This window comes from Sprattus sprattus, assembly GCF_963457725.1.
Source record: "Sprattus sprattus genome assembly, chromosome: 8".
NCBI classification, from domain to species: Eukaryota; Metazoa; Chordata; class Actinopteri; order Clupeiformes; family Clupeidae; genus Sprattus; species Sprattus sprattus.
Window position 1 is genome coordinate 24,805,935 of NC_137927.1, and position 24,201 is coordinate 24,830,135.

The 24,201-nt window shown below is 39.8% G+C and overlaps 3 protein-coding genes across 3 annotated transcripts; 1 reads left to right on the top strand and 2 right to left on the bottom strand.

Annotated features, from left to right (window-relative positions):
* Positions 1–936: 936 nt before the first annotated feature.
* LOC308369644 (long-chain fatty acid transport protein 2-like) lies at positions 937–6,286 on the top strand (the record flags this gene model as incomplete). Its single annotated transcript, XM_080844146.1, has 10 exons — positions 937–1,411; positions 1,608–1,817; positions 1,940–2,098; positions 2,732–2,856; positions 2,986–3,180; positions 3,292–3,382; positions 3,579–3,777; positions 5,338–5,435; positions 5,655–5,785; positions 6,113–6,286. 10 exons carry the CDS (start codon positions 937–939, stop codon positions 6,284–6,286), a joined length of 1,857 nt encoding a protein of 618 aa, XP_080700272.1.
* Positions 6,287–6,646: 360 nt separating this feature from the next.
* hdc (histidine decarboxylase) lies at positions 6,647–12,107 on the bottom strand (the record flags this gene model as incomplete). Its single annotated transcript, XM_080843544.1, has 13 exons — positions 6,647–7,045; positions 7,429–7,650; positions 7,899–8,000; positions 8,159–8,257; positions 8,587–8,674; positions 8,859–9,021; positions 9,480–9,546; positions 10,030–10,173; positions 10,296–10,430; positions 11,074–11,196; positions 11,343–11,456; positions 11,719–11,891; positions 12,080–12,107. The coding sequence occupies 13 exons, from the start codon at positions 12,105–12,107 to the stop codon at positions 6,647–6,649; spliced, it is 1,857 nt and encodes a 618-aa protein (XP_080699670.1).
* A 986-nt stretch (positions 12,108–13,093) lies between these two features.
* gabpb1 (GA binding protein transcription factor subunit beta 1) lies at positions 13,094–20,881 on the bottom strand. Its single transcript, XM_080843832.1, has 7 exons — positions 20,738–20,881; positions 20,348–20,515; positions 19,534–19,728; positions 19,298–19,442; positions 15,849–16,019; positions 14,942–15,084; positions 13,094–14,296 (listed from the first exon to the last, which is right to left on the bottom strand). The coding sequence occupies exons 1-7, from the start codon at positions 20,843–20,845 to the stop codon at positions 14,147–14,149; spliced, it is 1,080 nt and encodes a 359-aa protein (XP_080699958.1). The 5' UTR covers positions 20,846–20,881; the 3' UTR covers positions 13,094–14,146.
* Positions 20,882–24,201: the final 3,320 nt, after the last annotated feature.

Below are 24,201 nucleotides of genomic sequence, written 5' to 3' on the forward strand. Positions count from 1 at the left end.
CACATTTAAGGCAATCCATAACCTCGCCCCTCCATACCTCTCTGACCTCCTCCACATCAATGTCCCTACCCGGTCTCTCAGGTCTGCTTCCTCCATCACCCTGACCGTCCCCCAAGCCCATCTGTCCACCATGGGATCCAGAGCCTTCAGCTGCTCTGCCCCTCACCTCTGGAACTCCCTTCCCCCTGACATCAGGAACATTGACCCTTACTCAATCGCTCTTTTTAAAAAACTAATCAAAACGCACCTGTTTAAGCAGGCCTATAACCTGTAAAGTTGTTGCCGTATAATGTATAATTCAATGTATTTTTTTTATAATTCAATGTATTTTTTTCAATGTATTTTTATAATTCAATGTACTTTTAATTTTTTCAATGTTGTAAGGCGACCTTGGGTCTCTTGAAAGGCGCCATATAAATAAAATGTATTATTATTATTATTATTATGTAGCCCAAATTCCTGAGTTGCGTTCAGCCCGACAAAACGTAGCTAAATGTTTCTTAAAAATGGAAACGGTGGTGCGTTGTGTTACGAAGGATTATCGAAGTATTTTCGGCGTTTAAAATACATGTTAATGTATTTATTTTAAGTTTTTATTCTTATGTTGAATTTGTAAAGAACTTCAGTTGGATCCATTGTGCGCAATGCATTTTAACATGGTGAGGTTTATACACATCACTGTTGATTGGGTAACAAAGCGTAAAATGCGTTGAAGTCCGTTGCATACCGTTTCGAGGAAAATGCCATTCACCCTGGAAACTGTACAACCAATGTGCACTGTTTTCAGATTGAACGTGTCCAGTTACGCATCCGCCTCCTGACCTGATTGGTTGTTGTTTTGTTAGAGGAAATAATCCCACTGCTATAGATTACCCCAAAGTGAAAAGAAACCGCCCATTTCATGTTAGAGCTTCTCTGTACTTGGCCTACATCAACATGTATGTCATATTTACTGTTTTAGCCGGCTTGGCAATTTTGCCATTTTTGGTGTACGTTCGATTTCCATATTTCCTACACGATTTACGGTACATCCTTACTGGAATTGGTATTGGGAAACGAATGGGAAAATACTCTTCTAGGAAGCCCATCTACACTGTCCTGGACCGTTTTCTTGAGAGGGTCAATATACACCCGCACAAAAGTTTCATCATTTTCAAGAATGATACGTATTCTTACCAAGACGCCGACAGGCGAAGTAACAAAGTTGCCAGGACCTTGTCGCAGCATTCCAAACTTCAAGAGGGGGACACAGTGGCCCTGTTCCTTGGAAACGAGCCGGTTTATGTATGGATTTGGTTGGGTTTAGCCAAACTCGGATGTGTCCCTGCACTTATAAATCATAACATAAGGACGAAATCCTTGTTGCACTGTTTGTCTTGTTCAGGCGCAAAGGTGCTCATTGCAGCTGCTGGTGGGTATGGAATGCATTGTTATATAGTGTTTATACTGATAAAAAATATAATGTGCAGAATAGTGTACTGATTCTTAGAAAGCATAAAATATCTGTGAATTCTGTCGAGGTGGATTGGTGGATGTGAAGCCATTATTGGACAAAAAGTGAAATGTTGAAATGTAATGTTTTGAAAGGCATCTGCTCTGACTTTTAGAACTGAAAGACGCTGTTGTGGAAGTTCTTCCAGCACTGCAAGAGCAGAATGTCTCAGTGTTTCTACTCAGCAAGGAGTGTGACACAGAGGGGATAGAAGCCATCTCAGATAAGATTGAGAAAGCCTCTGATGAGCCCATACCACCAGCTCTGAAGTCAAACCTGACAATTAAGAGTCCTGCCCTGTATATTTACACCTCTGGAACAACAGGTACGCCCCGGCATATGATGGATGAGTGGCTAGCCATTCATTTTAAGTTCTGTGTATGGGATCATGTCTTAGTCAGCTTCATATTTATGCTGAATTGTGTATTTCATTGTACAACCCCAAAGGTCTTCCCAAGGCAGCTGTGATAAACCATGAACGAATGTGGCTGGCCACTTTCCTGCAGACTATAGCAGGTGTACGGGAAGATGACATCATATATGTTTACCTCCCTCTGTATCACACTGCTGGGTTCCTGATGGGACTAACAGGAGCTATAAACCAAGGTAATTGTTATTTGACTCACATTTCCAGCTCCAAGGCATGTTGTGGTCACCACCACACAAACACACACTCTCGATCCCTCTCTACCTCTCTCTCTCTCTCTCTCTCTCTCTCTCTCCCTCTCCCTCTCTATCTCTCTCTCTCTCTTTCTCTCTGTATATAAATCTTATACAAGAAGGTTGTGAATACTCACAAATGCATGCTTTGTTGTTGTTGTATCGGTACGATGGTTGTAGTGCACCCTGTTGTTATAATACTTACCAGTAGGTGGGTATAAGTACCTGTATGTTACAATGAAAGGTTTTGCCACGGTGTTGGATTTGTGGTTTCTTAGTTTCTCAGTTTTGGGACTCTTATTTTGTAAGGTGCCATGTTTTTGTTTACTTCCTTGGCTAACCATGCGCTTCTGTTGTTTGTGTTGCTGTTTACCTTTAAAGTCTTGTGTATGTCAGCCCTGTTGTCTCCTGTCAGTTGGAAGTAAATACTTCTTGTGCACTTGGGACCAGCCCTCAACTGCAGACGTAACAGGGTTGACCGCAATGGGGAAAGCCCATCCAATAGCACGAGGAATTGAACATCTTGTCCTGTGTGTAACAGAGAATATACTGATGTATGATTCTTTAATTTGAGTATAGGTATCACAGTGGTCCTGAGACGCAAGTTTTCAGCATCACAGTTCTGGAACGACTGCAGAAAGCATAATGTGACTGTTATCCAGTATATAGGTGAAATAATGCGCTACCTCTGCAACCAACCAAAGGTAATTGTAAATAATTATGTACTTTATCAATTCCTTGTGTTTCAGAATCATTTGTGTACAGTGTAACTCAATGTAACTCTTTTAACAGTCTTTGTTGACAAAGATTGTCTGCTTTACTCTCCCCTTTAGAAAGACGATGAGAGAACCCACAAGGTCAGATTAGCCATCGGCAATGGAATCAGAGTCGATACATGGTCAGAGTTTCTACAGCGCTTTGGCAATATCCACATTTGTGAGTGCTACGGTGCCACTGAGGGGAACACTGGCTTTGTGAACTATGTTGGTAAAGTCGGAGCCACTGGACGGGTCCTCTCACTACAGAGGGTGAGGAGGAAAGAAAAATGGGGAGGATGCATGTGATATTCTAGGTCTTTCTCCTGTTTACTCACTCATCTGTCTTATCTCTGCTATGGGTTTGTTTGCTTTGTCAACAAGAGGTTCCAGCCATTCGCCCTCATTAAATATGACACGGAGAGAGGAGAGCCAGTGAGAGACTCCAGAGGCTTCTGTGTAGAAGTTCCAACAGGTAACCCCACTTACAATCACAAAACACAGTGTATCTCATAGTTTCTTCCGTTGCAGGTGATATACAACCCTTCCCTTGCAAGTCAATGACATTGGTTCACAAAATGATGTAATTGAAGGCACTGAAAGTGGAAGATGGCTCTTTTGAAAGGGTGGTAAAAGTCTGTATCAATGTTTTGTGTACTTTTTTTGAGCAGGGGAGGCTGGCCTTCTAGTGGCAAAAATCACCAAAAGGGCCCCTTACACTGGCTATGCCAATAACACCCAGCAGACAGAGAAGAAAAGACTGAGGGATGTGTTAGAGAAAGGGGACGAGTACTTCAACAGTGGAGACCTTCTCAGAATGGATGACGAAGGGTTCATCTACTTTCAAGATCGAATTGGAGACACCTTCAGGTGAGCTGAAATTTGTAAGGGGTTCCTGCGTTCCCCTATCGCGTAGCTGAATCAACCAGTGTTTGCAGGTGGGTCTTGCATGCCATTGAAAAGGAGTACAAAGACTGCAGTCGAAATTTTATATTTTTATGACATGTGCATGACGTTTGAATCAAGAGGACTCAATCCATTGTATTCTTTGCATCTTTTTTTATAGGCAAACAGTTAGTCTTTTGATAGTCATGTGCATGAGGATGTAACATGCTCTTATCAAGACCTTGATCTTTATAGTCATCTGTCACCTCATGGTAATTTGACAGATAGTGATTTGTTTAAACTTTGACACACATGTGGTGTTAGGTAAAAAATTCACCCTAGTTACCTCAGGACTCCGGAGCTGCATATAAGTATATGTATTAGACAAACGACAATTGCAATCATGCTCACTCCCAGCACAAGGCTGAAAGAGAAGCCATGATAAACACATTGCACAAGGTTTATATAGACAGAAGTTTAGCGTTCAGCAGGGATAACCACGTGGTGGATCTCTGACGTCCGAGGCTGCCTATATTGCAAGGATGGCAGTTTTACACAAGGTTGGAAGAAGCTTATCACTTCTGGTCTAAATATGCTCTTGTACAAATGCAAACTAAGTGGCACCAAATGTTGTAAGTTACACACGCAGAAACACAGAACAGCCATGTTTCTGCTTACATAAGTACATGATTCATATAAGGTAATTAATAATACAAGGCACTTGATTATTATATTCTTAAGTCATTAAAGGCACCCAGTGGATCTTTATAGGCTTGAGACTCAAAAAATAAACATTCAATTTCTAGTCTTTTTTACACGTAGTAAGTTTCAATAACTCCATACCATTACATATCGACATTCAAGGAGCAAAGATGAGACGTCGTTGTATGGTGAGAACTGATAGAAAATCGTACACAACAACAATCGCCGGTGGGGAGAGGCCATTTTTCCATTGACTGGAATCCTGCTATATTTATTGGTGGCACCAATAGTGGTGGCACCAATAAATAAAGATTTGGGGAAAAAATGGCGGCGATTGTTGTTGTTTATCAGTTCTCACCACACAACGACGTCTCATCTTTGCTCCTTGAATGTCGATATGTAATGGTATGGATGGAGTTATTGAAACTTACTACGTGTAAAAAAGACTAGAAATTGAATGTTTATTTTTAAGCCTCGAAAGTTGCACTGGGTGCCTTTAAGATGTTTGTCAACATTGTTGTCACAGTTTCTTGCTTGGCTGTTTTGTAGTTTTTTGTTCCACAAGAATGGTTTATGTTTGGATTTTTGCCAAGGATAAGATGATTTTATACTTGTAAATCAGCTTTTTCAAGTAAAGATTTCACTCTTTTGAAACCTGCCTCTACTACTGGGTTTGTATTCCTTGGGTATTGTTTTTATGTGTGTATACTTACATGGTATGTCACCCACACAACCGTATTGTGCAAGCCAATTACTCACAATGGATTTATTTCTGTATCTGTGAATGACTTTATTCTGTACCTGTGAATGACTTTCATGTGTGCCTGCATTGGTTTTCACCAGATGGAAGGGAGAGAACGTTGCAACCACTGAAGTTACCGATGTTCTTGTCATCCTGGATTTTATAGAGGAAGCCAATGTGTACGGTGTCAAAGTCCCAGGTAATTCATGGCAACTTCATATTATCAGGCCAAAACCAAGCTGGACTATTCAGATGTGTGAAAGTCATTAAGCTATTTAAGTGCTTCTGCGTATGAAAGTTGTCAAGGTTGGTTAGTTTCTGCAAATGTTGAATGATTGATTTTACCACACTAAATTCAGTAAACCTGTATTTCAGTTGAGCTTAACTTTGTAAGTATTATGTATTCATTTCCAATCAGGCCACGAAGGAAGGATTGGAATGGCATCATTAAAAATAACTGAAGGAATGGAGTTTAACAGCACTGCTACCTACGACCACTTAAAGGCCTACCTTCCCAGCTATGCAAGACCTCAATTTATCAGGATCCAGGTAAACTTTGTTTTCCTGACATTATAATCTTGGAATCTTCCCACACCGCGTCATGATCTCTGGCAACCACTTTTGGTTGACCTAATAAGCCTGAATAAGTTCATGAACAATTGGCCATTATATCATGTTAAAGGTTATGATTAAGACCTGTTCATTTGCAGACCGTCTGTTCAGTTGAACAGTTTTTCCTTCCATTTTTACTCTGAATCCCATCATTTTCCCTTGGTGCTTCAGCTGATCTGTTTATCTAAAGAACTAGAGGTTTTTGTTTTTGCTTGATCACTTAAGGGATGGTTCAACTAAAATATCCTTGTTTTTAAATCCCAGAATTCCATTGTTGTGACTGGGACCTACAAACAGATGAAAGTCAAGCTTGCCGAAGAGGGATTTGACCCATCTGTTATTGACGAGGTCATGTATTTCTTGGATGGGGGCAAGGGATACATCCCCATGACTAAGGACATTTATACTGCAATCAGTGAGGGAAGTATGAGGCTGTGACACATGATTCTACACTTTCTTATTTCCTATCGATAATTGACTAACTTGTACTGTTGAAGAGATTATGATTCTTTGCTGCTATGCTTTTTCACTGTGGCATGTTCACATTGTATGTGCACTGTCCTTATTGTACATATTTTTCTTGACTAAATTACAAAAAAACTTTGTTAATACACAATACTCAGCCTGTTAATAAACTGTGCCTTTATAATTCAGAATTTTATTTTCTGTTTTAACTTTATTTTCTTACATTTTCAAGAAAAGGCCACCTGCTGTATGAATGATTTTGTGCATCAAAAGCTGTGACAAAATATAAGTTTAAATAATATGAGTGAGTGAATAAAGAAATTATGACATTTGCTATTTAGTCTGTAGTGCATAGGCGTCCATTGGGGCCGTGTTGAAGCAGTTGAAGTAGTTGACTCTGCTGCTGATGATCCAGGGCCTGGGGCTCTTAGGGGGGCAGCAGACCTGCTGCATGCCGCACTGCATCCACGTGTGGGCGAAACTAGGCACGCTGTAGAACTTGGTCAGCTTCTTCACCACCTTTCTGCCCAGGATGTTGTCAGCTTGTTCTGGAATGTTGGACAGGGTCCCGCCAGTGTTGGATGCTGAGCCGTCCTTGGGGACGATCACGGGATCTCTGGGGCTGCGTGGCAATGCACTGCTGCAACTTAGAGAGCGTCCTGTCTTCTTAACACTTGGCAACGCCGGGCTTGGAGCCTTCAGTGTCTCCGGTCTTCCAGCTTCATCCTTCAGCTGATACACAAAGTAAACACATACCGAGATTATTAATGAGGCACACATTTACTGGCAGTGCATACGACAGCAAGTATGTTAGGAGTTTTAAGAGTTATCGTCACACACATAAGCTCTATATTATGCATATTATTATGATCTTATCATCTTAATATTATTCAATTTATAAAAATGCCAAAGATGAGAGTGTGGCAACATTCCATGTATTTCCTCATCGATTCACACCCCTATTGTAAAACATAATGGCCATTTATAGGCCTAATGTCTGCCAGGATGAGTTCCCCTACTACATTATGCGCTATCTTGCGAAGCCATTTTAGCTCTATTGTACTTTGTATTTCCATTTAGTTGGGTGTGACAGACTGCTGTGAGAAGTACTCCACCTCAGGTGTGCTGATGGATAGCCTGCGTGGCTCCCTGCTCAGAATGGAGCCGGCGGTTTGGCGTATGATGGCCCAGTCCCTGAGGATGTCTTCTGGGGTGGTGAATTGTGAGGTCACGGTGAAACGGATGATCAGCTTGTTGTGAATGGCTGCAGGGATGAGGAACATGGCACCTGACTTGGTGAGCTTTTGCAGCAGCTCCTGTGTCAGGGCATTACCCCCCTGTATTAGAGAGAAAAGACTGTCATTTACATCTGAACTCTTGTGCTTGTTCTCATATTCAGGAAGAGGTTCCAGCAATTACTATAACAATCTTATCCTTGTAAAGTGGAGTTTATCTCTTGAGATTATAAATCAAGGCTGTTCTCTTTTCTAGTTTACAGCCTTGACCTACATACCTACTTTTCTATGCCAATTTAACAAATGCCACGGACAAAGGCTGAGTTTATGATGAGCTAGTTTATGCATACCCTCAAGCAGAAAACCACCAGGCCCAGGTGGCGTTTGGCAGGCATCTCAAAGTTGGGGTCACTTCTGACATGAGATTCAAAAAGCTTAGCCATATCCACACCCTAAAAAAAAAAATGAATCAGGCACACATCCAGAACAAATTAAATAAGTTATTTTCCAAAAGGAGAAATGAATGAGTCATATGGCTTTTTCACTGCAGCCATGTTTGTTAGCTGAACCCCTGAGGGGAGAATGTCTCATGGTTGAGGAGAGATCTTACATGTCTGATATGCGCCTGCAAGTTCTTCAGTCCAAAGGAGCGCATGACAAACCAGAGTTTCAGTGAGCGGAAGCGGCGGCTCAGTGGAATCTGCCAATGCTGCAGGTGCAGATAAGGAGAAATGGGTTTACGTTTAAAAATTCCTATGAATAAAAATTCAAATTGCGGGAAATGTAATGAAAAGTACTTCACTAACTTACACTTACTAAAAGTATTTCACTAACTTACACTTACTAAAAGTAGTTCACTAACTAACATTAACTAAAAGTAGTTCACTAACTGCCAGGAAAACACTTATTTCACAGCCAAACTAAGGTGGATGGCAAAATCCAAAAGTTGTTGTAGATAAAAAGGGGGAGTGGTGTAATGACTGATAATGAATATGAAGATTCTGCCAGATTCTGCTATTCTGTGGAATATTTCTGTACCATAAAGTCGGTGGCTCCTGAGTTATCATGCCTGAGGTAGATTGGGTCGACACTGAAGGTCTGTTGGAGTTTGCACTTATCCTTCACCCTGCCAAGAAAAGGAACCGAAAGACACAATTTCTCAATACTGGACTGTGGACTGTGAATGTGCAATCCCATACAGGCCAATTGCATGCTAAATTAGTCTCTAAAACTATAGTAGACATACATTCCTGATCTCTAGATATCTATTCTGCAGCTTATTTTAGACAGGGTCTTCCAGAGTCGCTCACCAGAAGGCAGTACAGTCAAAATGAACCATCATCCATTTGGAAGGATTGAAAACAAACGAGTCGGCAAACTCAATGCCCTCGAGACAGCCTCGGAACTCCGGGCAGAGAAAAGCCGAGCCGGCGTACGCCGCATCCACATGCAGCCAGAGCCCCTCTCTGGCACCTGTCAGGGGTCAGGGGTCAGGGGTCAGAGGTCAGAGTTCAGAGGTCAACACACATGACACCGGGCTCTTGATCAAAGTAAACAAAGCCTCACACAGAGCAAAACACTTCCAATCTATGCATAATGTACCATAGAGTCAGATCCATTCCTGTATCTGTAAACACCCCACTCCTTTTGAACATGTTCTCCCTATGTGTACGTATGTCATTTATGTATGTATGTCTGTGAGTTGCACAAGTGCATAAGGATATAAGCTACTGGATGGCCTACATTTCCCTCAGGATTAATAAAGAATCCATCCATCTATCTATCTATCTATCTATCTATCTAACAGCAGCTGAACATGACTGATTCACACATATGTAAATCAGTCAGATCTGCAGATCTTTTTATTGCCCATATTTAGATTTTTTTATTGAACTGCTTTTAACGGAGGTGAAAAAGAAAGGAGCACTTACACACGGGTCCCAGCTCTGCCAGGTAGTCAAAGGAACACACTCCTGTAGTGCCCAGGGTGGCACATAGCTGGTACGGAACAAAATATATAAACTCATTATCCCACGCCAAATATCAGAACTAGACCAGTAATGTATCCTGTTGATATATATGGTCTCTATTCAGCTTGATATTAAATGAACATTGCTAGTTTTGTATTAGTTAGATGCATAGAATTATCTACTGATGCAAAGGTGTTCACAGACCCTTAACATCGTAATCATCATATTAATGCCACCAGTAGAGGGGGCTGCAGCAAACATGGACAGAAACACAGAACACAGGCCCCATATACATTTAGCACAGTAGTGCCCTCTCCAGGAGGGTATTCATTCATTCAATTACATTGGTGCGTTTGAAAACACCAGGGTTCCCATGTGTTTTAGATATCAGCTATAGCAGAAGGGCACTGATTGTATTTATTGAAAAAACTAAAATATACTTGTTCTCTCGTTTTCACACTAAACATTTAGTTATTTACTTTTCCCCATGTGAGGACCTATGAAGTCTTACCATAATTGGGATGAGGCCCTTCTTTCGGTCCTCCTCAATAGCTGTTTGGAGAGTGCTCCCACGCAGACCGAAGCTCTCATCGGTGGGAAGGAACCTGACCTTCACCAGGGAGATCAGACCAGCTTTCTCCACTGAAGAGTGAGCCTTCAAAGCCATAAAACAGAGCCTTCTGAGTCTCTTAATAACACTTCACACATCATCTTGAATGAATGACTTTGTGACTTTGAAGTTGAATTTTAAGGTTTTATGTATATAGCTTTCCTAACCTGGTCGGATGCATACGCGATAAGTCTGGAGTTGATCACTGAGTCGTCTGAGTCCCCCTCCGACTTCTTCAGCTGTAGTATCTTGTCTTTTCGGGACGCCAATAAAGAAACTAGGGTGCATTCACTGACAGTACTCTGAAGACGTGGAAGAGAAAATTACTTGCACATTCACATGTCGCTTATCTTAGAAAAACCACGGACAGCTTTTTTTGTCGATCAACTCAAGGCATAACTTTTTGACAAAAAATAAGCACTTTAAGAAAATATAATCACATCTATCATTAGCGAATTATAATCACATCAATCATTAGGGAATTAAAATCACATCAATCATTAGGGATTTATAATCACATAAATCATTAAGGAATTATAATCACATCAATCATTATGGAATTATAATCACATCAATCATTAGGGAAGTATAATCACATCTATCATTAGGGAATTATAATCACATCAATCATTAGGGAATTATAATCACATCAATCATTAGGGAAGTATAATCACATCAATCATTAGGGAATTATAATCACATCAATCATTAGGGAAGTATAATCACATCTATCATTAGGGAATTATAATCACATCTATCATTAGGGAAGTATAATCACATCAATCATTAGGGAATTATAATCACATCAATCATTAGGGAAGTATAATCACATCTATCATTAGGGAATTATAATCACATCAATCATTAGGGAAGTATAATCACATCAATCATTAGTAGTATAGGGAATGACAACTCTAACAGCGCTGCCCCATTCTGTGTGTTTACCTGCAATACGCCTCCTCCTCTGCTGTCAGGGTGGTGATGCAGGAAGTGTGAGGGCAGAGCCAGAGCCTTACACAGCCAGTCCAGGACATTCATCTCCAGTTCTGTGCACGCAGGGCTGGATGCCTGGGAACAGTCCAAATCAGAATTCAGACCTTTTCTATGCTTTTCCCCCCCAAAAAACTTGTTTGGAGCCCTTGCATGAGTTCAGATAAGTACTGAGCGTAGTGTAGGTTCTCCATGTGAAATGCTGATCAGTGTGGATACATTACCCAGGTGAATCCTATACAGTTGATGGCATCAGCAAGCATGTCTCCCAGCAGAGAGGGCCAGGAGGTCAGGGCAGGGTAGTAAGCATGCATGTGTGGACTCTGCCAGTGAACCATCTGAATGGAGCACACACAATTGTCTTACACATATACATCATATTTTACAGAAAATGTATAATTCTCCCCTATTTTTATAACAAATAACATTTGTCTTCATGTTTAACACTTATTAATAATAATTGTTTTTTTCTGACAAGATCCCAAGGTGCTTTACAGAATACCTACATGTTTATCTTTTGCTCTCCGACTTGAATGTCACATCCCATTTGGCCATTACATGTATTCATATAATTATGAAAAAGTATAGTGGATGTCTTACCCCAGGCATTATAACTTTTTCCACATCTTGGAAAATCGAATCCCAGCTTTCTGCCTCCAAAGGGGCGTTTTCTGGAAGTAGAGCTCTCATGTACCCCGGCTGGACATCGGGAGTGACCCGTCTTTCTCGGATCTTGGTCAGGTACTCTGTGATGTAATCCACCAGCTCCTTTCCTGAACATGGCACAACACACGTATTGAAAAGATGATCTAGCTAGAAGAAGATTTCTAACAGCTTTATTTTACTGTTGATTCTACTCTTCCATTTGTCCACCAATAACAGACCATCATACCACTGGTTGTCTCACTTCGTCCATAACCTGATCAAGCATCTTAGCATCAAGTGTTGTTTGTCGGCTCACCTCTGCGGTTGTACTCCTCTGCTTGCATGATCAAAAGCCCTTTCTCAACTCTTAAAGTAATGATGGGTGGTTCCTAATGGTCCTGATGTTGCTCTGGTTATTGAGATACAGAGCAGACTATATATACAACACTACACAGAGAACACACCCCTTTCATGACGTACTGAACAAACATGCATCAGGAAAATTGTGTGATGCTGAGAGACAAACGTAAATAAAAATGTCCCTGCTTTTCCCTCTTTTCGTTTACAAAAGGTATGTGGTACGAATATTTTTGTAATTTAAGATCAGAGGGTAGTTTTAATTAGTAAGGCTAAAAAATATATCATAAAAAACACAAAGCGTTCTTCATGATTGACATGTGAAAGAAAATTGAAACATTCTTCGTGACTCCTTTGTTGGAAGGTTTTTCAATCTAACCCAAAAATGTTTGGAAAGGGGGATACGTCAGGACAGCAAATATAGACAGACCACACAGTACAGTGCCATGTGTTTGTTCTGAACAGGACATTTAAGAAGGTACAGGACTAATAAAGGAGTGTAACGACACAGCACTGACTTCATGTTCATTAGCCTGCCTAGAGAGAGTAAGGTTGGTACCTGCCTACAGAGAGTAAGGTATGGTACGGTACATTTAAGTCATCCTATCCCCCTTCCCCAGACCATGAGCCTTTAACTGTACTTCCCGCTTCCCCCCTGGCTTACTGCCACACACCTTCTCCAGCCACTGATCATTTGCACTGTACTTGAATAGAGAAAGTTGAATCTAATCTAATCTAATCTAAACTAAACCTCCTCCCATAGTCAATCACTGAAAAAAGACAACTTTTTCACATTTGAATATAAAAAGGTTTCCACAGTGATTTATGAAGGATTTAGTTCAGTATCATGTTAAGGGATGCACATACATATGACAACATAGCACACATTAAATCATATGTAGACAACATATTGTGCAATAGAACACATTCTCACATTTGTTAAAAACTTTACCACAACTATGTGGGTTCAGATGTTGATATTGACCTGTTTATGCCTTTTGCTTAAAATGCCAAGCTTTTGTGCCCTTTTTGTTCCAGCTATCTCTCATAACAGGATAGACATAAGGCCACTTTCCACAGACAAGCCCATGGATAGATCACACTCCCACATAATTCCTGTCAGAATACTGCTACATTTTGGTAGCTAGGCATGCATACAATTTGACTGATTTCAGAAATATGATGCTAAATGCTCGCAACATGTGCTAAAACATTTCCAAAAATGTCATCACATGAGAACATGGTTAGTGTCATGTTAAATCATGCTCTATCCCTTTCAGAAAGTGGAAAATAGTGTTCATCTCCTTCAGGTATGTAGAAGGTAATGATGGTCTTCAGTTATGTAGAAGGTAATGGTGGTCTTCTGTCTTTGTAGTGTAGTTGATGGTATAGAAGACATGAAATGGCAGTCATGGGAAAGACCATTGATCAGCAAAAATTCATTAAAAATCTTATTTTAGGAAATGACAGGGTTGACAAAATACATTGTATGTTGTCAGCAACTGGAGATTTACAAACAATTCGCCATCAGATTTACAGATGTTGTAACAATATGGACGACTATTTTTTACAACATACTTAGATAATCGGGCAGTGACTATACCAAGGTAAAAAGTAAATTCAGGGGAAAATCAATTAAAACTTAATTTTCATTCAAATTCTGTTTTCAATTCTAAGAATCACTATTGGGATTTGGCTGGTTGTAGGAGAGCGGCCACACAGAACCCCACTGTGTGAGCTCATAGAGAGGTGGCTTCTGGAAGGAGACCTGCTTGGGACATCAGCCTTCCACCCCAGCACCAGTCCCCCACGAGCCTCAGAAAGATGACCATGAGCCCAAAGTCCACAGTGGTCTCACTCGTACTGTCACTTCCATCTCAAATGAAAACCATGTCTCACACTCAAGCCAGCCACACGAGTCCCCTGTGAGTTTGCGTGTGTTTAGCGTTGTTCCCGTGCTTGTTGGCGCGTGTCCTCCTTTGTGAGCTGTGTCTCAGAGAGTCTCACATCGTCTCTCACATGAGCCTCACGCTGCTTTCTTCCCACGCTGACTAGTGATGGCCTCAAGCTTTTGTCTGAAGGCCTCAGCCTCCTGTTCTTTCTTCAAGAGCTGCTGTCTGTATTTCTGCGCCTCACGATTGGCCTCGTCTAACTGCTTCTGAAGGGTTTCCTTCTCCTGTGGGAATAGAAGGCCTCTGTGAATTCCAGAATATTCTTCACACTAGGTCTTAAAGAGCACCACATCTGCTTTGACCCAAATCAATCCCATCTCAACATTATGATATGTAAAATGTGTGCCTACAGGAATGCATGTTTCTGAAAATATACCAGCAAATGTAGGGTGAATTCTTTGGAGATTAGTAACACGAAGTGTGCTTTTACATTGAAATTATCATCCATACAAATGTAGTTCATGTTAAGTTGTTGAGTTGAGAAACAATTCACATTTACAGAATCACTTAATGAGATGGCTTGCAGGAATGAGCAGATGGATGAAACAGATTGGGGGAAAAAAAAAAACATTTCAATTCATTATTTTAATTGACAGAAATGGTGATTGGTAGGTATAGATTTTTAAACAAAAGAAATGTTAATAATAATTTACAGTGACTGGGGGTCTATTGAGCTGGTCTCCAAAGGCATGCATGTCCCCCTTTTAAACTTGAGTCTCTGTTTCCACTACCATCCTTGGAAAAACTGAACCTAAAATGACAAGATCATCATCAATCATAAAACAGAATCATCCTCTCTCTCACACAAAAACTCCACACATGGATGCAGACGTTTCATAGGACACAGGTGGGATGGGATGCTGTTTTACCTCTATTTCCTGGCACACTGTGATATTTTCCAGCACTTCTATGCGCTGCCGTTTCATTGTGGGCTCCTCACTGATGACTGTCTCTTCTGCGATGTCAGTGGCAGGAACTGTCAACACTGAAGGTTGAGCCAGCATTAGGTACTCTTAGTATGTCACAAATGAAACAGTTCAGCCAGCGTTAGGTACTCTCAGTATGTCACATATGAAACAGTTCAGCTATTTTTAGGTACTTTCAGTCAATACTCTAATCAATACTATCAATACATCCTAAAGGCCAGTAAAATCTAAATTAAGGTATTAAAACATAGTATTCTGCAATACTATATTTATTTCGTCAGTGTTTCATTGCATTAGGCTCAACAGTGGAGTCTGGCGTCCCAGCCCCACCCCCTCCATACTCACGATGGGTTAGGACACATGCCACTACCAAAGACAACACAAACACCTCAAAATGCACCTCAAGCTATACTGAGACAGTTCACCACAGCAACATGACCAAATGCCAGTCCAATAGGGTTGTTCAGCTATACTAAGGCCCATTTACTGGTGGCTCTAAGTATGCCATCTTGAGTCATACTTATGTCCCATTGATTAAGATGCCTCATAGTGTGGTCTGTTCAGCTATACTCATGTCCCATTAATGCAGGCCCTAAGTTACAGCTTAAGATCTGGCAAAGTATGCCTCAGTTGCATGGCAACTCAATCCTGACATAAATTCACTGGCCAGTTAGTTACGATGGTTGATTGGGTTGCAAGGAGATTAAATATTGCAGTAAATGGTTCTCCAAGTAACAAAGTATACTTTGTATGCACATTTCATGTATGAGGCATTTTCTCCATAGAACAGGGACTTTCAATGATCAAACAAATGACTCTGTGGCTAATGAATTTCTAGGTAGTAACTGACCTTGCTGTCCATCTGGCATGGTCACAATGATTGGCTGACCACCCGACTGGAGGTTGCCCAGCTGAATGCCATCTGTTACGATGGTGATCACCTGCTGACCTCCGGCGTTCACAACCTGTTGAATGGCACCATCCACCGTGTCTGCGGTCACAACCTCCTCTGTTGCCATAACTGCAAAACCAGATTGATGTATGATTAAATATGAAGAGAAAAGGATGAAAGGATTTCTTGTATACCAAAACCTGTGGAAGTCTATCCCAAAACATGTGGGCAAGTCAACATCTGGATGAACTTGTATCCCAAACTTGTATCCCACACATTAGGCTATACAAAAGGCAAAAATCTCCTCCCATAGTCCTATATGGGACATTAATGCAAGTAATCAGTACATTTTGCTGACAGAAAGGACCAATTATGTCCTGGTTTGTTAACATAAAGTTGCACAAATCAAAGTGTATCAAAACATCAAAGTAATTTATAAGTAACATATTGTCTGGAAGTTTTTGCATTGTTCATGAGTAGGTAAGCCTAATGGGTGGGTCTATTTACCATAGAGGTTGGCATAGCTGTTATATCCATTGGTCTGTCACCAAGACATTCATTACTTTGTAGCACCCGTTTCTTCTTTTGTTACACCAATGTGTTTACCTACCAACATGCTAAATTACGGGGGTAAGTGACAACTAAAAACACATCGCCACCCACAGCTAGCAGCAGAATGAAGCGCTATAAAATAATACCACAAAAGAAAAATGACTGGAATATCACTTTAAGATCAGCATTCCCCCAATGCGAATCTCACAACTTCAGTCTATCTGCATCTGATACACATACACCATCATGAGATGATTTCCCCTGAAATTGTTATGACATCAACTTTAAAATGATCATTCATAATCATGGCGGGGACAGAGAACCTTAAGCATTGTCCACCTGAAGCCAACACTGATATAACCTATTATTCTTATGACGTGGTTCTTTGATGTAGCAATAAGGCGTAGAAGGAAGAAATCAGACCAAAAGCTTTCTGAGCCAGAACAGTGGCTTTCATCTAGTGGATAATTATTGAGATTCACAATTTCAATATAGGATGTTTGTTCTTTCCTCAATTATTTTTTAGTAAAAGAAATAGTACAAGAGACAATACAATGAAGATATACTGTATATATAATATAACGAACATATATTAATAAAAACATATCAGATAAATGAAAAACAGATCATTTATGAATTTACCATAATAAATGAGAAGACATAAGAAATGAATAAGCGTAAGTCATGGTAGGGCTCCTATCAAGGTGACATTTCTATTTTCACAAGTCAACAATCTACAAAGCTAGCTCTGGTCCCAGCACAGGCGATAAAAGAGGCACACCTGTGCAGTTCCCAAGGACTGACATTTTAAAAGGCAGAGACAAAACCATATACACGTCATAGCTGTAGGTTAAGCAAACAGATCAACTCCAGAAATCATGAAATATTACATAATTCCAGCATGTACGGCAAACAATCAAAATGAGTCCTTTTCTATTTGTGTGAACACTGAAAGACATAGGACAAAAGAATATCAAGCTCACGAAACCCCATTCATGTATGCGTATCATTGGATTAATCATATACCTGATGGTCAGCAAAGTAACTGCTGTTGCCAAAATATTCCACAATTATGATGCGTTAGTGACATAAAAAAGTGAAACAACAGGCTTATATGCTAAAAGAAGCCAAATTACTTGACATATGAGTTAAACGTGTCAGTAAATGCAGTCACTATAAACATGCCATCAGCCATAACTCATAATGACAAAGGAGGGAATCTGTCTTTTGGTTTTGGTCTCTGTGTCAGGTCACTCAAACAGGGTGACAGGCTGTTGGGTTATCTGATGCCCTGTTCCCTGTTGCCCTGTGTAGACGCAAGGGTCATTAGAGAAGAACAAGGCTTCTGTGTAAGGTCACTCAAACAGCAAAATTATGATTAGATGTCCCTAATCAGTTGTAGTTGGTCTTTGTAGGCCAATACATCCTTTTCACGCTCCAGAAAATGTCACAGAATTCTGGAAGATTAGCTCACTGATTACATACTAAACGGATATAATATGTGTAGTGTAATCATTTTATAGTTTACTTTGTGTTTTTTTTACTTTGTGTATGTTTTTTTTAAACTTTTTTTGTAATGTGCAATAGGATCGTGAAGATACGTCAGGAAAGATGACAGATTAGGACTGAGCTTGAGAATTGACCCTGGGTCCTCATGGGCACTAGACCCCTGTATGGTGTGGGGCGCCGCCTCGACGCCACAGCTCAACCACTGTGTGATTATTTTAAACAGCATTGATTCCACTGAATAACAAACACACTCCACACAACTAAAACTTTTAAGTCTGTAAAAACTATAAGATTTGATTGTCATATCATTATTCTGACTGAGTCATTCCAGACCTTTTTGAAGAGGAACGTTTCAGGATGAGAATACAGTCTGGCACCTGATTTCAATAGAGGAGTTGTGAATGCCTTACCAAACTGTAAACTCTGTAAAAGAAGAGTGAGCAGATTTATGCAAACAGTGAGCTTTTGGGGAAATGAGAAGTGAAAAATGCTTAAATACACTGTCAGGAAGAATAATTGTAGGGAATAGCACATACTGTTGTGGCAAGACATGGAAGAACAGCTTAGTAAGAGATATGACCACTGTGTCTTTGAAAATGGAGTGAGAGATCCCTATTGAGCAGCCCAACAGACTTAGTTTTGTATTGTCGTCTTCTGGAAACTAGATTTATGATGTTGCCATTTCTTTGCAGAAAATACACCAACTTAAAGACCTGCAGTACTTTTACTGCAAACAACAACCAAGGTGGCTGCTCACAGGAGAGCGGTGGTTGTGCGGGTCCAGAAGCAGTGCCACTTCTAAGCTAATTTCTCCTGCGGCCTGTCCTCCTTATTGACTGAGGTATCAAGTTCACATCCTTCACACACATCATAGGACATCCATGCTTAAGGACTATTCAAATCCTCTAGGATATAATCTGTATACCTTGTTTGGTATAGTCAGTGTACTGAACATTCACGTGGTAGGGGTAGACTTTCTTTGTAACAAGGCCAAAAACAAAATCAGGAATGACAACTGGCTGATGTCCCCAAAAACATAAATCATAGGCAGGAACAATGTTTATCCATGAATGACTCAAGAGGAAGTGAAAGTGTTGTCAGATAAGAAGAGAAACAATGCATGGCTTAGATAAGACTGGATTTAGAAGAGCCACAGGTTGATCAACTTAGTTATTCCATGTACATTACCCAGATGTGGAAACTGGAAAAGAGAAGCTCAAATAAATTCTTAACCACTCCAGATCACATAATAGCATTTCCCATAATGAATGACTTACAGATCATCATAATACAGACCAGACTTCCAATACTATCCTTGTGCCTTTCTATTGGAGGCTGAGCCATACCTGATTTAGCAGAGCTCCCTGAGGACACTAGTCCAGCCAGGTTCACTACTCCTCCTGGCCCGATGATGAACTGTGGCGTGGCTGTGTGTATCGTCACTGTGTCTGGACTCTCTGGGTTTGTGTTGATCTGGTTTTGCATGGCCACCTGTGTGATGAAAATGCATGATCAAATGAAGAAAATCAAACAACCCTCTGTGATGCACAAAATTGTGTCTTTCAGACCCTAAAATGTGTACCTGAAGAATTTCAGCAAGTTCTTCATTCCCGTTATCCAAGGCGATGTCGAGGGCATTTTTGCAGAATTTGCTCTGGGCATGGACATCAGTGCCATATCTGATGAGGAGCTCCACAACTTCTCGGTGGCCGTGTTCAGTAGCCCAGTGGAGCGCTGTCATTTTCAGCATGTCTTTGGCGTTGACGTCAGCCCCATGCTACAGTCAGGCCCCAGTGAATAAACTCATTGTTATTACTTGAACACAGATGATAAAAGTACAGGATTTCAATCATGATTGCTCAATTAAGTTTACATCTTTAAAGGAGCACACATACATAGGAAACATCAAAGCAGTGTGTTTCTGATGCTGTGTCTGAGACTGTCAATGCATTTTACTCTGATGGAATATTAAGAGCAAGCAACACTGGAAGGGGCAATTCAAATTTAAGATTTTGTTCCCCACATTTTCCATTGCTATGGTAAGGGAATTGCCTCTGTATCATCACATGAAATAAGTAAGTCATGCATAGTCAAGTATTTTGTGAATCATAAATGTCACATTTCCTCACAATCTCCAACAAGCATTTTAGCATTCTGACCAATCCCAAGCATCCGTTTAACATCCGTTAAGAGCACTTAATTATAATAATAATAATAATAATAATAATGCATTTTATTTGTGACGCACTCTTCGTTCAAAAGAATCTCAGAGTGCCGACATGTAGTTATTATGTTAACATTAAATGACACTGTCATTCTGTGTAACAGTGAGTTGCCATGTTATGTAATATACAGTATAGCTTCAAATAAAGACTAAATGAATAATCTGGCATTACCTTTAGTAGCACCTCCACAATGCTAGCATGCCCTTCTGAGCCAGCCATATGAAGAGGGGTTCTGTCAACTTTGGTCCGAGCATCTCGACTTACACCTGCCCTCAGTAAAACCTCTGTTGTTGAGTAATGTCCATACTGGGCGGACAGGTGCAGGGGAGACGTCCCAAGCTGTTTGATGATTGAAATTATAACACTTATTATCACACTTTTTAAACAACCTACATGAAATAAATAACATAAAACTAAGAGAATTCACAACCTGTGAGTAACTAGTACTTCAACTTGAGATCAAATTAACTTAACCTTAATTAAACCCCAAGATTCCAAACAGATCAAATACAAAAGAAGACTAACATACTAGGGTGGGATTGTGACATAAATGGTGCTCACCCAGTCTGTTGTGAAAGGTGCTCCATTAGCCATTAGAATCCGAACTTCATCATCTTCGCCTGATCTTGCAGCTTCCAGTAGCTTTTTCCCCAAGTCCACTAAAGACATCTATGGTAAAAGTTATGGTATGGGAAAAAAAGTTATGGTATGGTAACTCTTAAAAGTTATGGTATGGTAAGTTATGGTAAAAGTTATACAAAAGAGCTTGTATGTATCAATAGTCAATAGTCAAGTCAATACAACACTTATTTAATCTTTACATCCTACCCTAAGGAAAACTTTTGCGAGACAACAATATTGACTACCATAACTATGCCGACGATACTAAAATGAACATTGCCCTCTCACCCGCTGACTATAATCCGATTGATTCCCTCTATCACTTTATCTCACTGATAAATAACTGGATGTACCACAATTTTCTGCAGCTAAACAAGGACAAAACAGAGTTGGTTGGTTTTGGTCCCAACAAAAACGACAGAATTAAGGTTAGTGCCAATATAAAATCCCTATCACTGCAGACTACAAATTAGGTAGGTTATTTTAGCTTTTATTTTCATGTTTATTATCTTCTTTTTACTTGTTTCACTTAAGTCTTATTTTTTATCCTTTTATTTATTTTAATTCTATTTACATAACAGAAATTTTAAAGAAATGTTAAACTATTTGAAAAAAGTCTTTCCTGTTATTGTATATGTAAAGCACATTGTGCATGAAATGCGCTATATTAATCAAATTAGTTATTTGAGCGTTCCCTTAGTAGAATTGCTGTTCTTGCAAAGTCAGTATTCTACGGTGACATGCGTTTGCACCGTAAGGCTTAGACTAAATACATCGGCTAATTTCTTTTCTAGATATTTTGACAATTGTTACAACTTTCTTTGTGTCTTAATGTCAAACTAGAAAATGCATTTCCTGAAGGAAATACCAGTGCATGAAATGCAAAGGTTAAGAAAGGAAGAAGAAAAGAAAGAAGAGTGAAAGAAGGAAAGAAGAAAGGAAAGAAGAGTGTAAGAAGGAAAGAAGAGTGAAGAAAGGAAAGAAAAGTGGAAGAAGGAAAGAAGAGTGGATGAAGGAAAAAAGAAAGGCAAGAAGAGTGGAAGAAGGAAAGACAAAAGGAAAGAAGAGTGAAGAAAGGAGAGAAGAGTGGAAGAGGGAAAGAAGAAAGGAAAGAAGAGTGAAAGAAGGAAAGAAGAAAATAAAGAAGAGTGAAGAAAGGAAAGAAGAGTGGAAGAAGGAAAGAAGAAAAGAAAGAAGGGTGAAATAATGAAAGAAGAAAGGAAAGAAGAGTGAAGGAAGGAAAGAAGAGTGGAAGAAGGAAATAAGGAAAGAAAGAAGAGTGAAAGAAGGAAAGAAGAAAGGAAAGAAGAGTGTAAGAAGGAAAGAAGAGTGAAGAAAGGAAAGAAAAGTGGAAGAAGGAAAGAAGAGTGGATGAAGGAAAAAAGAAAGGCAAGAAGAGTGGAAGAAGGAAAGAAAAATGGAAGAAGAAAATAAGAAAGGAAAGAAGAGTGGAAGAAGGAAAGAAGAGTGAACAAGAGTGGCTCTGGATGAAGAGATAAAGAGAGAGTGAAAATATTGAAAAAAGGAGATAAAAATGGAGTGAAGAAGAGAGATTGAGTGTGAGAGAAAGTTGACAGAGAGAAAGATGGAGAGATGGAGAGAAAAAAAAATAGAGAATGGATGGTGTCTTAATGTTCCTAGTTACAGTTAAATTGAGAGGGACAGAGAGAGAAGAGGTTCTTTGGATTTGGCACAGGTGTCAGTGAAGCATACTAAGGCAGAAGGCAGTAACTTCTATGTTAAAGCTCAGTGGTATGATAACAATGGAATAATGACCCTATTAATTAATCAGTAGTAATACTATTTCATTTATCACAATTACCAATACAATGATTATCACACACACACACACACACACACACACACACACCATTGAATTATCACATTAAGCACATAAAACAATGAACTTGAATTGTCACATGAAACACATAAAACATCTATGTCAGTCCATTGGGGTGTGTGTGTGTGTGTGTGTGTGTGTGTGTGTGTGTGTGTGTGTGTGAGAGAGAGAGAGAGAGAGAGAGAGAGAGAGAACGATAGAGAATGAGGCCCATTTTCCCCCTCCACATGCCCCCGCTCGCCAAGCGAAGTTACCTGATTTAGATGCACCTTTTTCGGACTAGCCACAGGCACTGGGTGGGGGAATAGCCCGATAGCTTAGCATATCTGCCATGCAATTCTAATGGTAATGCTACCTAGCTTGGTATGCTAATTGTCGGTAGCCTATACATCGTGAAATCAACCAAAATACTGATGTCACTGGCTTTAATTTGATAATGGCATGTTAGTAGTACATTTAATATCAGTACATTTGTTTAATTACTGCTGATATTTTAAAAATACGTCAAAAACTCATTTTTGACCAAACTTGAAGTTACGGTCTTTTGCCTTAGAAACTTGAAGTTACGGTCTTTCGCAGAGTAAAGCACAGGTGCAAGCCAGTTTAAAGACCCTATTATGATGTCATAATGGCCCAATGTAAGTCAATGGGAGAAATTTATATTCGTTTTTCTTTAATATCTTAAAAAGTATAAAGTTTAGAAAAGTGAAAAATACATAGCATAAGTGTCGTTTACAAGACCTACGCGACAAAGTTTGAATGAAGTTTCTACGTTAAGTGGTTCGGGCTGAATTAATCGCAGAAAAAGGTAACAAGAATAAGAAGAAGAAGAAGCCTAGGAATAACAATACAGGGCATTTCATGCACTGTAATTATGTCACAGACTCATGCTTTGGAACCCTTCTATACCCATTACAAATATGTTTTATGTTATTAATGTTAAATGCAATGGCTTTTAACTTTGATTTATTCTTTTAGGAAATAAGCACATCCTTTATGATTTTTTACGAACTATGTGATTACATTCTCTATTTCTGATAATTATTCTCAATTCCCCGTGCATTTCTGAAACAGACTGCAGTAAATTAAGTGGTCATGTGATCCTGGTGGGAAGGGACTTATCTTTCCAATGATTTTACACAAACCCAAATAGAATCAGAAAACAACTTCATACCCTAACTCAACGCCCAAATCGGCCTGTGATTTTGCAAAGCCAGTGTATAGCGAACATAAATCCACGCTCTAAAGAGGCATGTAAATTAGCTCCCATAATCTGAATTCCACGTTAGTATGGTCACTCATACTCAATGAATGGGTATAAAAGGGTAGGTTACCTGTATAATTACAACCCAAAAAATATAAAGAGACATCCTTTTCAAATAATGGATGATGGATGATCTTTATTGTTCACTATAACATAGTTTCTGTTCATTGTAGGCCTAATATAACTAATAAATCAAGACTTGTATTTGGTGTTGCAGTAGCCTGGGCTAACCAGGTGTGACAAATTCCCTTTAAATTGTGACGGAAACTACTGTGATTAATACCACGTTCATTGATGAAA

Bases quoted from the DNA above. Each gene is read 5' to 3' on its own strand.
- gabpb1 (XM_080843832.1), bottom strand. From the start codon at position 20,845: ATGTCTTTAGTGGACTTGGGGAAAAAGCTACTGGAAGCTGCAAGATCA. The intron at 20,516-20,737 runs GTGAGCACCATT...ATCATCAAACAG, and splicing joins CACCTTTCACAACAGACTGG to CTTGGGACGTCTCCCCTGCA. The intron at 16,020-19,297 runs GTATGGCTCAGC...CTGGTTTTGCAG, and splicing joins AGGGAGCTCTGCTAAATCAG to TTATGGCAACAGAGGAGGTT.